The sequence below is a fragment of the Eumetopias jubatus genome, unplaced genomic scaffold (genome assembly GCF_037043125.1).
Source record: "Eumetopias jubatus isolate StellerSeaLion01/CBP00866 unplaced genomic scaffold, mEumJub1_p1.0 scaffold_10, whole genome shotgun sequence".
Lineage (NCBI taxonomy): Eukaryota > Metazoa > Chordata > Mammalia > Carnivora > Otariidae > Eumetopias > Eumetopias jubatus.
Window position 1 is genome coordinate 68267691 of NW_028274816.1, and position 13143 is coordinate 68280833.

The 13143-nt window shown below is 61.9% G+C and overlaps 1 protein-coding gene across 9 annotated transcripts in view; it reads right to left on the reverse strand.

The window, feature by feature from the left end:
- Positions 1–248: 248 nt before the first annotated feature.
- PEMT (phosphatidylethanolamine N-methyltransferase) overlaps positions 249–13143 on the reverse strand; it is an 86887-nt gene continuing 73992 nt past the window's right edge. For 7 of the 9 annotated variants that reach the window (XM_028089486.1, XM_028089487.1, XM_028089489.1 and 4 more), the window contains 5 exons: positions 6344–6489; positions 3551–3662; positions 1248–1344; positions 806–880; positions 249–546 (listed from right to left, as the gene is read on the reverse strand). In XM_028089486.1, the coding sequence (XP_027945287.1) occupies positions 310–546; positions 806–880; positions 1248–1344; positions 3551–3662; positions 6344–6489 (667 nt within the window). In that variant the 3' untranslated portion in view covers positions 249–309. The remainder of the gene's footprint in view (positions 547–805; positions 881–1247; positions 1345–3550; positions 3663–6343; positions 6490–13143) is intronic. The other 2 variants (XM_028089494.2, XM_028089495.2) reach the window with 1 other exon arrangement.

Sequence of the window (13143 nt, forward strand, 5' to 3'; positions counted from 1 at the left end):
AGGAAAGGGACAGAAGAGGGGGTACTGGGGCAGGGGTGAGGCTGGCAGCACAGGAAGCCCAAACATCCAGGCAAGTCCCTTCCCTGCCACGTGTGGATGGTGGTGCCCAGCTCAGGGCTGACAGGCTTCAGTGAGAAGGAGGGCCACACCAGCCTGGCCTGGAGCCCTCAGGGGAATGCCCTACTCCCCGCAGCCACAAACTCCCTCCCCTTGCCCCCGCCGGCCAGACAGAGAGCCAGAGAGGATGCTGGCGTCAGGGTGCCTTTATTGGTGAGTTAGGATGTACTGGGGGCTGCAGGGCAGGGGGGCTCAGTGGCCAGACGACAGCATGTCCAGGGCCCCCAAGGCAGAGGTTTCCAAGGCACTGGAGTGGCCCTCGCCGGGCACCAACACCGAGCGGCGGCTGGGGCCCGTCTCCCCGCTGTAGGGCTTGGCACTCGGGGCAGGCCGGAGGTGGCAGACGCTCCGCGACATGGCCAAAGGCCCGGTCAGCTCCTCTTGTGGGACGGGGAGGCTTGCTGCTGGTAGATCTGTGTGGTGAAGGGCCTGCGGACAGGGAGAGAGGCTCCAGTCAGCAGGTCTCGGGGGTGATGCCACCACCCCAGGCCTGCTCCGCTGCCGGAGCATGGACGGAGGGGGTGTCCGCAGTGGGGGCAGGAGGCCCGGGCTCCCTCAGCACCAGCTGCCTGGCCCCCCAGGGCCCAGTGGGCCGGCTCGAAGCTTCCCGTGGGCCGCTCGGGTGGTGACGGGCAGCCCGGCCCAGCTCGGCGGGCACGCTCCTCGGGTGTGACAGGTGTCTACTCACTCCTCGTACAGGATGGCGACCATGTAGACGAGGGCCACAACCGCGGTCAGCAGCAGGCCGGTGGGGCTGGCGTGCCTGTGGGGAAGATGCTCTCAGGTCCCGAGCCCAGCCTTCTCTCTCAGACCAGGGCCCCCGCCGTCCGGGTCCTGACCTGCTGGCTGCTCGCTGACCACCTCTCCGGGCTGGCTCAGTCCTCAAAGGGGGGCCCACACTCCCTTTCCCATGTGCCCGGCCCCCCAGCTCAGGACACAGCGGGGATGAATCAGGAAGGAAAGAATGGCCTCTCAGAATCGCCCGAGTGGCCAAGCGGATCTTTTTCTGCACAAGGAGGATGTTCCAGGGGACCTGCCCTCCACCTACAGTGTCCTCAGGCTGTTTTCTCGAAATGGGTCCAGTGCCCCCAGAGGCATGTGGAGTGTCCAGTGGGCCCTTCGTGGGCTACCTGCTGGAAGAGCCTGGGGGCACCTGCTGTCCAGCTGGTCCCACGTTTTTTAGTCCCCTCGGATCCCCGAGGCTCCACAGGGGCTGGGCTGCAGCATCTAGATGGCCGGGAGGAGAGACGGGGGACACACAGCATCCAGGAGCCTCAGGCTGGGGGCCCCAGGACATGTGTGCACCGTGAGGGGACCCTCTGCCCTGTCCACGCTCCTTCACCCAGGACCTCACACTGTCCCTTCGTTTGCGCACCCCAGCAGGGAGAGCGAAGGCCCCTCCCCCATTCTGTGGACTCTGTTCGAATCATCCTCTGGGGGCAGCGCGGGCTGTCTGCCCCTCGCCACGGCCAGGCGGAGACGCCAACACCCAGCAGAGACCCTTCTGGGGCTGAAGTAAAATCTGCCCTCCTGGAGCTTTCCTCACTGACCCTGGTTTGGTTTTCTAGAGTGAGCAGAGCGTCCCCACTCACGAGTCAGGCACCCCAGGAGCTGGGGAGGAGGCAGGCAGCAGGCTGGACCACCACATCTGCCGGCAGCCAGCTCAGGAGGATGGGGCCAGGGCTCTGTAGCCACAGTGTCGCTAAGACTGACCGCTGGGACGCCCCCACACCGGGCCCTGGCCCGGGAGGCAAGCTGGCACCCCCTCTCCATTCCATGCACATGAAACCTCCGCCCCTTCCAAGGGCTATCCCACTCCTGCCCTTGACACGCTAACAACCCGGTGTGGAAAGGATCATCTCCTGCGGATGGGGAGACCCACATGCCTGGCCCTGAGCCCGAGGTGGCGTCAGGGCTGGTCCTAGGGAACCGGCTGCGCACCCTGGGGGACGGGGTGTCCCACTGGGGCTGGGGAGCTGGGAAGGTGAGACCTGGATGGAGCAGGAGGCCCCGGTGCCCCGTGCCCCCAGGAATCCTGCTGCCCAGGCCCGCCAGGGCTCCAGCACACCCGGTTGCTCCGGGAAGCCCCATCCGCGGGGCCCCTGGTGGAAGACAGCGTCTTGCAGCCCAGGTAACGGCCCATCTCTAATAAGCTCTCAGCGCCGGGCCGCGTCCTGAGCCACAGAGGAGGCCCTCTCTCATCACCATGTGGCTGATGGCCTCCTGAGGGGGCCTCTGGGAGCCCAGGCCTCCCTAGGGTCTCATGTTCCTGCAAGCCATGGCCTGACAGCTCCGAGGCGGAGGTGACATCTCACTCTGAGCACAGAGGAGGCACCTGTGTATGGGGGATGGGGAGCCAAGGGTCAGGGAGGGCTTCCTGGAGGAGGGGACACTCCAGTTGGGTTTGGGAAGACCAAATGGGGGTGGGAATGAGAGAGAACAATGGGTGTGCTGGCAGGGGTGGGGAAAGGAGTTCAGCAGGAAGAATCCAGAAGCTGCAGGGTGGGCCCTGGGAGATGCTCTGTGGAGTGGGTCAATCTAGGGGCATGGAACCTTCCTCCTGGGATCCCACTGCCCAAGTCCAGGCGAGGGGACTGTCTGGTCTGCAAGTGGGACTGGGGTGGGGGAGAGGGCCCGGCCAGACCCACAGATCCCCCTCTAGCTCCTTGCTCTCAAAGCCCAGTGGTCCGATCTGGGCTGCCTCGAAAGGGGGGGGTTTCCAGGAAACAGCTCGTTCCTGACATTCCACCATTAGAGATTCATTCCTTTATGTCCTATAACCTTCCTGGAGTCTGGGAGCACCTGTAACACCCTAGGCACGTGGTTTCAAGTATTCAATAAAAGCAGAACACTTCCTACAGAAAAACTTCCGATGGAAGGAGCCCTAACATGCAAAATGGACAAACAGGAAGTGCTCTGGAGGGGCGCATGGCTTGAACCCCAGAGCCCACAGCGTTCCCGAGGCCGGCTCCTCGCCCGAGGTCTCTGGACAGTGTGAGCCCTAGAGGCGCTGGGGGCCTACCAGCCCTCGCGTTCTAGTATATGACTGGCAGCTTACGGTCTGTAGGCCAAGAATGGTTTTTATATTTTTAAGTGGTTTAAAAAAAAAAAAAAAAGAATAGAGTATGACATGACACATGCAAAGTATATGAAATTCAAATTTCTGCGTCCATGAATGATGCGGTGCCAGCTCTGGCCACAGCCTCTCCTTTACCCACTGTCTCACGGCTGCTCGGGAGCTGCAGACCTCCGCCTGCAGCCTGTGAGCCTCGCCTCTCCGGCCCTTCAAGAGGAAGTTCGCTAACACCCTGTTCTAGGATGTGCCTTGTCTCCCCAGAGAACAAAGTCCCCAGGAACGCCTCGGCCCCGCAGATGACAGAAGGCTGCCCTCGCCTCCCCAGGCGGCAGCCCAAGGGACAGGCCCAATACTCACATGACGGCCCAGCCCAGGTAATTGGCCGTGCTGCCCCAGTACATGGGGTTGTCCAGGACGTTGAATGGGAATGTGGTCACCCTTGCCTCCTTGAGGATCCCGAAGTAATCGCCTGTGGACGAGGAGAGAGAGGACCGGAGGCTCACAGCCTGGCCAAACGGTTCCTAAGGGAGGCCCCCCAGTGGGTGGGGGCCGGGGGAGAACCACGAGATCTGCCGTCCAGGAGGCTCCAGGCCGGCCACGGAGCTGGTTTTACCACGTCAAGGGACACGCCAGGCGCTGGGCCCACTCAAGCCATAGGCATGCAGACGCCTCAGAGGGCCTTCCCACCCACCATCTGCTCCTCTCCTCTGCCTTTGCAAGTGCTGTTCCCTCTGCTCAGGACGTTTGTCCCTGCTTTCCCTCCAGCCAGCAGCTTTCCTCCTTTGGCGTTTCTCCCTTAGCTCACGTCACCTCCTGAAAGAGACCCTTCCACTATTGGAAGCAGGCCTGTTGGCGCGCCTGCGTGGCTCAGTCGTTAAGCATCTGCCTTTGGCTCAGGTCATGATCCCAGCGTCCTGGGATCGAGCCCCACATCGGGCTCCCTGCTCCGCGGGAAGCCTGCTTCTCCCTCTCCCACTCCCCCTGCTTGTGTTCCCTCTCTCGCTGTGTCTCTCTCTGTCAAATAAATAAAATCTTAAAAAAAAAAAGAAAGAAAGCAGGCCTATCTGCTCCCCACTATTTCTGCCCCCAGATCCTTCCTTCTCACCCAACATGTGGCCTGGGTGAGCACCTCCCCCTGCCAACCCCTGGGGGGAAACGAGGGCGCCTGTTCTGCTCCTCCACCCTGGACCGCCCACCACCCAAGAGGTCAGCCCTGGGATTACAGCCCCGGCCCCGCGACCAGCCCCGAGCAGCTGGTCACAGTGGAGAGTGTGACTGTTGAGACGGCCGACCTCAGACAGGCCCGTCATCCAGCCCTCTGAAATGTGGCACGGGCCCCCAGGCGGCCCGCATGGCCACGGGCTCCATGCTGCTCACTGAAGGGCACCGGTGCATCCTCCCGGCCTCCTCTCCCCAGAAATGCCTCAGAGCTTCATCCGAGGCAGAAGTAGGGCAGCCATGGGCGGGAGGAGTCCGTTGTCTGGGGACAAAGGGTGCGGGGGGTACAGGAGCCGCCGGGGGTGCTGCGGAAGGCTTTCTTCCCGGGAGGCAGGAAAGGGGCTGTGGGCCTGGAGGCGGATGGCACAGAAACCCACTTTGGGGCTGACTCACAGGAGGGGCGCGGCCGCCGTGCCCTACATCCAGAGCCCCGCGGCCTTTGTCAGCCACTTCTCCTGCGGGGTGCTAGGCTGTGGTGCCTGGGATTTTTCTGGTTTCTTCCCACCAGCTGCCCACCCTGACTGGCTCCCCGCCATGGCCCTGACCTCCCACAGCGGCCCCTTCCCAGTTCTCTGCCCACATCTATGCCGCGCCTGAGGGCTGCTGGGCTACTCACCCTGGTCTTCAGAGGACCCAAGGAGGACAGGAGAGTGCCCCTCCTCCCTCTGTGTCCCTGGGCCCCCGGCTCTGCGCGACAGACACCTGATCCGCCCTCATCCCCGCCCCTCCCTCACGACCCCACTAGTGCAACCTCCTCGTTGCTGGGACATCTTTCCAAGCCCTCCTATGGCCCGCACCTCCCCAGGAGTGAGGCCTCAGGCCCCTGCATGTTCTTCAGGGACATGTGTGATGTGGCCCCCACCGGACCTCCAGCCCTGGCCGGACCGGCCCACCTGCCCACCATCCTGCCCTGGAGCTTGCTCTTTGCTCCCGGGCCCACCTCAGTGCCCTGCTCCCACCTGGCAGACCCAGGAGCTCCCAACGTCTCTTCCCACCTTCCCGCCCGCTGCCCCTCTCTGAGCCTTGGGCATCCTAAAGCTCCGGCCTGAGCACGAGGCATAAGCCGCCTGGGGGCCCCGCTGCTGCAGGTGGGTGACGGGCGCAGCTCAGGCCCCCCTGCATGCGCTGCTCCCACGCGTGTCCTCTGCCTGTGAACACAGCGCCTTCTGAGCTCCCGGCTCCCCTCTGCAGCCTGCAGTACCCCAGGCCCCAAGCGACTGTGGACAGAGAGGCCCCCAGGCAGACGGGGAGGGCCCCAGAGACTGCCCTGGGCGCTGGAGGAAACTGAGGCCAGGTCTGCGAAGCTGGCTGGGGGCTGAGAGCGGGAGCCCCTGATCCAGCCCATCAGAGACGTGGGCACCTCCCACATAACCTGCCTGCTGGGCTCCTTCTGTGGGCTGCCTCCTCCGTTCTGTCCCTGTCCCCAAGACTGCCTTGCTCTTGTAGCCTCCCCCAGCTGCGCTCCTTCTTGGGCTTCCTAGTTGCTAGAAGTTGCTGATGTCATGAGGACCTGCGCCCAAAAGCCCCTGAGCCATAGGCAGTGGGGAACGCAGAGCAGGGACAGCATCGTCCCCCCACGCCCCCACCCGATCCAGACCCGCACCAGCCCCGCACCAGCCCCGCACCAGCCCCGCACCAGCCCCGGCTTGTGGCCCAAGGGCAGCAAACGGCAATCCCACCTGGCCCGGCAGCCAACCAGCTGGATGAGACACAGTTAGGACCTCCCAGGCTTCCCAGGCTAACCACGGACAGGCAGAGGCCTGGAGGACGAAAGTGCCCAGAGCCTCAGACTTAGGGGCAGAGCAACGAGCCAGCCGGGTCCCCCAGTGCTCCCCACGAAGATGTCGCAGATGGCACGGCAGGCAGGCAGCGCCTGCTTCCGCCTGGACCCAGAGTGCATCTGCTCATGGCCCCCAGCCCTTGAGGTCTTACCTAGGAAGGTCCCGGTGAAGCCCAGTGCAAAGAAGCTGGAGAGCACAAACGTGCTGCCCACTCCCAGGAGCGCGAGGCCCATGCGGTAGGCCGTGGGGTTATCCAGGCTCTCCATCTTGGGCTGGCTCAGCATGGCCTGTGTGAAGCTGGGGGGGGGGGGGCGGGCGGGCGGGAGGTCAGACGATCATTGCCATGGACAGGGGCTGCCCTACCCTCCCCCTTCCCACCCTCTGTCCCCCGGGGGACCCCAGAACAGCCCGTCCAGGGGTCTCAAACTCAGTGTCTGCTGGAGCCAGGCAGGTGATGCCAACGAGCAAAGTCGGCTGCCGGTGGGCTGCAGGGGACCTGGAGGGCACGGTCCTGCCCAAGGGGGGCTGCCCTGCAGTGCCAGCCCCCCCCACTGCCACCAGGGAAGTGACCGCGAGAGGGGCCTGGGCCCTGCTAACGTTTTTGGTTTTCGAGAAGCCAGACATCAGGACTTGTATTTAAAATCCCCTAATGATTACAAATAGGCAAGAAGGACAACCACGTTAGACTCCGCGTGGCCGTGAGCCAGATCCAGCCCAGGGGCGACCAGTTTGCAAACTCTGATTCCTGTCCAGTTAGCAACCGAGACTTCACAGGAAAATGTGGCTCCAAAAGGAACAGATGCGTGCCCCTGGCTGCGCCCGTGTGCCCCTGCACTTGGCATATGCTGCACGTGCTGGTGGCATTCCAGGCCCCCGGCGGATGCAGTGCCCCCCGGAAGCCTGGGGCATGCTCGCCCCTTCCACGGCCTCCATAGTCCCTGCGCTGGGCTGGCCACATCCTAGGTGGCCCCACAGAGGCTCCCTATGTCTTCCCCAACCTCCCAAATGGCCCCAGCAAGCTCCTTTTGGGGCCTAGCCATCGAAGGCCTTGTCAACCAGCAAGTGACAAAAGCAGGGTGAGCATGCTCGTGGGTTTGGAGGTTCAGGTTCTCCGGGTGGCTACTGAAGACGGGAAGGCATGCTGCTGGCGGGGCAGAGTGGCTGGGCTCGTGGTAACGCACAGGAGCATGTTCGGGCTCTGCCTCGCTAGTGGAGAGCTGGTACTGCTGGGAGGGACACGCTCAAAGGAAAGGATGTGTGTGGGAGCAAGTGCATGTGTGTACCACTAACCTACACTTCCCATTTCCCCACGATTGTAACACTCAGAAGAGACATGGAGCTCTGCTGTCTCGTACAGGACAAGTGCTTGCACTCACTCTGTACCAGGTACGTCTTAGCAGGGCAGCTCACTGTCTACCTACCCACCCACTCAGCCATCTGTCTGTCTAGCCTCTATCCATCCACCTACCCATCCATGAGTCTACCCTCCATCCGTCCTTCCATCCGTCCATCCACCCATGTATCCATCCATCCATCACAAAGTACCTCTATTTGCAAGGCTCTTTCAAGCAGAACAAATTCACCATCCTCACTCATTCATTCCACTGGCAAATTCAAATTGTTGTAAAGCTATCCTAATGTTAAGCTAAAAACCACCTCCCCAGAATGTTCTTCTCCAACTACTTTTAGCTCTAGGAGAACAGAGGCTGCTTCTCCTTTCCTCAGGTATCTCCCGGGTATCTGGCACACACCAGTCAGGATGGGTTATAGTACATATTCATCAACTGCAGGAAAAGCAGCCCCCCCCCCCCGTCCACTGCCTTACCCTCGGCCTGTGGGCAGAGGCCAGCATGGTGACCTGTCCAGGAGCGGCACATATGTCAAGGTACACCCAGCCACCGGTCATGCTGCCCACACCCCCAGCTCTCCGCCCACCACTGACCTCCTTCAGCTTTCCTGCGGCCCGGGCTCAGGGCCACCCTGCAGATCCAGGCTGAGCTGCTGGGATGGGCTCAGGGTCATGCACACCCTGCCGTTGTACCTGCCCACACGCACACCCATGCCCCACCCCTCTATGCCCTCACCTGACTTTCTGGTTAACCACCGGCCCTCACGCATGGGGCAGCCCTGTGACCCAGGCACACCTTCAACCGTGCTGACCCAGCAGCTCAGGCCCCAGAGCAGGCAGCTTCAGCACTCGGCCGGGGCACCCTCCCCACCTCTACTGTCTGTAGTAGGGTGCAGGCCCTGGCAAGGCCGGCTGCCCCACCCAGAGCGGGGCTCACCTGCGGGCCCCTGGCTCCTTGGCAACCGCGGCACGAGGGACCACCCAGCAGAGAAAGAATGCGTATGGGGGGGTGGGTGGAGGTGATGCTCAGGCCTCTGTGCTCTTGTGCACTGGGGTACCCGCCCCCTGCCTGGCTCTTGGGCTCTACCTCCCTCAACATAGCCCTGGCACCTGTTCCTCCCTGCCTGGGCTGACCCCTGGCCCCCAAATCTAGGGAAATGAGGCACGGTGGGCAGCCTCTGGCCAGCACAGCATACCCATCTGCCTCGAGTGCTCTGGGGGGCCCCTCATGGCGGCCCACTGAAAGGGCTCCTGGCAGAAGAGCAGCATCAATGTTCAGACAGACATGGGTGCCCGGAGCCTTGGTTTCTGCCTCTGTGTGACAGTGACAGTAACCCCACGTGGCCCTGTGCAGAGCCATGGCCAATGGCTGTGCCCACTCCGGTAAGCACGAAACACGTCCGGCTCTGCTTGTGGGGCTTGCGCACAGCGGGAAGGACAGAGGTGTGCAGGCAGGGTGACACCACGGGCCACACGATGACCACACGGGACAGGGGGCCCAGAAGGCCACGGCCAGGCTTAAGCTGCGATCTGATGAAGACATTCCCCAGGAGAAGGGGCTGCGCAGGGAGAGCATTCCAGAAAGAGGAACAGCCCCGGCAGAGGCTGGGGACAGAGCGCAGCACAGGAGCCCGGGGCGCAAGTAGCCTGCAGCAGAGCCCTCGCCCTGGGGTCGTTTGGCCCCCAAACGTGTGTGCGTGTGTGCGTGTGTGCACACGCGCGTGCACGCTGAGTGGGAAGTCACTGCTGCGGGGGCGCAGAGCGGGAGAGCGTCCAGCGCCCAGGGCTGGGGCGCCGAGCCCAGCCACAGCCCCGATGGGACCAGATCCAGGGTCCCAGAGAAGCCGGCCTGAGTGGCACGCTCCTCTGCCAGGATTCTCTCGCATCATCCAAGAAGCACTCAAGTCGCCTGACCCTGAGTGCACACGGCATGGCGGCAGATGAAAATGGGAAAGGTCTCGCTCTGACCTCTGGCGTGCCGGAAGTAGCTTCCCTGGGGAACAGCCTTGCAGTGAAAGCCATCTGGTTGGAAGCAGATGGAGAATCCTAAGAAAAGGCAGATCTAGGGCCACTGATGGCGAGGAGAAAGCCCTGAAGTGTGGGGGACGGCCCCAGACTCGACCCAGGCCTCCATCCACCTGTGGCTCCTTTTCTATTCCTTCGCCAATGGGAGGAGAGGAAGGGAGGGGCCGAGGGGAAGCACTTTCCCACTGGCCACAAAGCCCGATGGGGCTGCTGTCTGGGGTCAGCAGAGAAGGCAGGCCATGCCCTTCCCGGGGGTTCTGTTCCAACGCCCTGTGCACCGTCTGGCCCCACAGGCGTCAGGGTTCCTGGAATGGCAGGGCCCGGCCCCAATCAGGTGATCTGTGGTGTTCTAGCTCCTCCATTAAAGCCAGGAAGGCACAGTCCATTCCCCACGGAAAATTAATGGAGGGATGAGTGGCTCTATGAGACACGCTCTCTGTAATAGAATGAAGTAATAGGAGGCAATTTCCTTTGGAAATATTCCGCACTGGGGGTGGGCGTGGAGAGACTCATCCATTTGTCTCAAGTTCTATTTTTAAAACTGGGATTGAGCTTTCGGTCACCAGTGTGACTTGAGGCTGTCTGCGCTCTGCTCCCCTGAAATCCGGGAACCCAGGGTGAAGGGAAGGGGAGGATGTTACAGCCACACGCCAGGCACCCGGCTCGGCCACGCGTGGCGCCCACAGCCCCACGACAGGCCTGTTCCCGTGTCTGTCTGCAACGGACCGGCACTGACAAACCTCAGTCCTTCAAGGGCGTCCTTACCAGGTTGTCCAGGCGAACCTGAGCAGCAACTCACTTGATTCTACCTCTCAGGCTTAGGTTAGCTCATGCCTCATGGTTCAACCCAACGAGGCAAAACTATGGGGCCTCCAGTGGGCTGACTTATTTTTTCCTAATCCACATTAAAATAGACCTATATGTCCTAAAACGGAAAACAAAAATATTCACCTATGTAACCCCCTACAAAATCGTCACCTAATGAGAATTTAGGGTTAGGATGCTGTACACTGAATGAACGCATCACCTTTTCGAAGTGTTTCCAAAACCCATCACAGCCCGAGAGAGGGTCCGTCCCTTCCCCAAGGCAAAGCCCCGATGCCCGCAGGACCTGCAGAGTTAAGGCTGACCCCACCCGTGCTTCCTGCTCCCTCCGCCTGGAACTCTCTCCCACCATGGGGCAGGCAGCCCTCCGTGGGGCTCCAGAGCCCAGGTCCGCAGAATCCCTCCCCCTGGGTGTGGGCTGCCCTGCAAACACAGGTGAGGGCATTTCCAGATGTAATTACAGCTCATTGAAAAGGAGATTTACGGTGGCCAGGTGGGGATGGACTGGAGGAACCTTTCAAAGAGGGTCTGGAGGTCAGAGAGAAGTCAGAGAGCCTTTCTCCTGCTGGCCTGGAAGCCGAGCCCCACGCTGAGCCACATGCCTCGGAGCGCTGCAGACACTAGGAGCGAAGGGCCTACAGCAAACGAGGATCAGAGGCCTCCCACATTCCTCGAGCCTGGGGGAGCCCACCCCCACCCTGTTTTCGGGCCGGGCTCTCACCGCCCCTTCCGACAGCCCTCCTCGGCAGTGATCCGCCTGGTTTGCTGGCTCCTTGGTGCGGCCACTGGGCCATCAAGGCCTGTCCTGACCTCATCCTGTGACAGTCCCCGCGGGGCCCTGGATACAGCAATGACTGGCACACAGATGCCACCGGGACAGAGAGCCACATGTGCGGATGCCCCAGCCATGTGGCGGGTCCACGCATGGAGGGCGCCTGCGCCCAGGCAACTAGTACCCAGAGGGGCAGAAGATTTGCCCCCCTTGCTGCGGCCACAGCCCCGTTTCTGCTGAAGGTGTACCCCAGCCTGTGCGCGGAGGCTACCTGCCCCTGTGTGCCCGCCCCCATACCTGCATGCCCCCCGTTTCCACACGACCCCGGGCACTGCTGCAGTGCGCTGGAACACAGCTCCACTGAGTCACTGACCAATACAGCAGAGGCTCCCCAGGGCCCTGTGCATCTCCGTACATGGGTCCTGAGGCCGATCTTCCCCCCACGGAAAGATGGGGGGGGCCGGGGCTCTGCCTGGCTGTCCATGCTGTGCCGTTGCTGGCTCCAGGCCACCAGGCTCCCCCACCCCCACCCCAGGAGACTGGCTTTGCAGCGGATGCAGCAATCAGGGAGGGGGCTTCAACAGATGTCCCCCCCCGCCTGGGACCCCTCATACCTCCCTGTCCATGCTCCACAGCCAAAGCAAACAGGTGTGTGCTGATGGCCTCTAGAAAAGGAGGCTACGCATCCTGTCGGCAGCCCCCAGACCACCTCTGGTTGCCTGGCTGGTGCAGACCAGCTGACACGGATGCCTGGCCCTGCCCCTGCCCCTTTGTACCGGCCGCGACCGTGGGCCCCTGGCTTCATGCCTGGCAGACCTGCTGCCCAGCGCTCTCCTGACACCCCTGCCCAGGGCTTGAACAGGCACGTGATCTGCGCTCCATTCAGTTGTCTGCACGGGCATGTGTGCGTTCTCCGCCCACCACCCCAACTGCTGCCCCCCCCACCGCCATGGAGGTTGTGGCTTACAGAGAGAGAGAACAGACACACTGGAAATGTCCAGACCAGGCAAATCCAGAGGGACAGAAAGCAAATTCGGATTTTCCAATGCCCGGGGACGGGGGCGGGGGCGGGGGCAGCATGTGCTTAATGGATACAGGGTTTTCCTCTGGGGTAGAAAAGTTCTGGAATTAGACACAAGGGGCTGCTTACAAGCGTTCTAAATGTCACTGACCCATTTCAGAGAAATGGCTAAATGGTGAATTTCCTGTTATGTATATTTTACCACAAAAGAAAAAGAAAACACACCTCTAGGAATCAAATGAAGGCATGTATGAGAAAGGACCGGGGAAAATATGAGGCGGGGGGAGGGGGCAGAAGGCTACAGGCAGTAGGTCTTGCCAGTTAGTCTGGCAAAATTGATTGGTCTTGCCGGGATTCTCACAAGCCCTTCTAGAAGCCCCACCCACCCGCCATCACTCCCTGCGGCAGAGGGATGGACAAGTGGGAGAAGGCGGGGGGAGTGCCTGCTGATCCGAAAGGTGAGCAGAGAAAGCAGTCCTGCCTGTGAGCATCTTCCCTCTTGTCCCAGAAACTTCCTGGGGTGGCTGGTCCCACCAGGAGAAAAGTCATGGGCCGGAAGGCAGACACCGGGCCAGGCCAACCCCAAGAGCGGCAAGCCGGGGAGGAGGAAGAGCTGAGGAGCTATCACCTATAAGAAGCTGGGCATGCGGGTCTCCTTCCCAGCTCTCCCCAGGCCCCGGATACAAGAGTGAACCAGGGAGCTCCCCTGTCAGGGAACCAGGGACCCGGGGCCCTCTGGCGTTTTGCCTCTTGCCGGCATCCTGTGCAGGAGAAGTGCCTAATCCAGGCAGAGGGGCCCCTCTTTTACCCACTTGCTACTGGTCCCCCAGGGGAGCATGGAGGTGTGACCACGTCACTGCCCCATCCAGGTTGCTATAAAATGTCGCCCGAGGCAGGGCCACGTCTGCTCAGCCCGGGATCCCCTGCATGGCCACACACTCGGTGAGGAGCTGGTCAGTT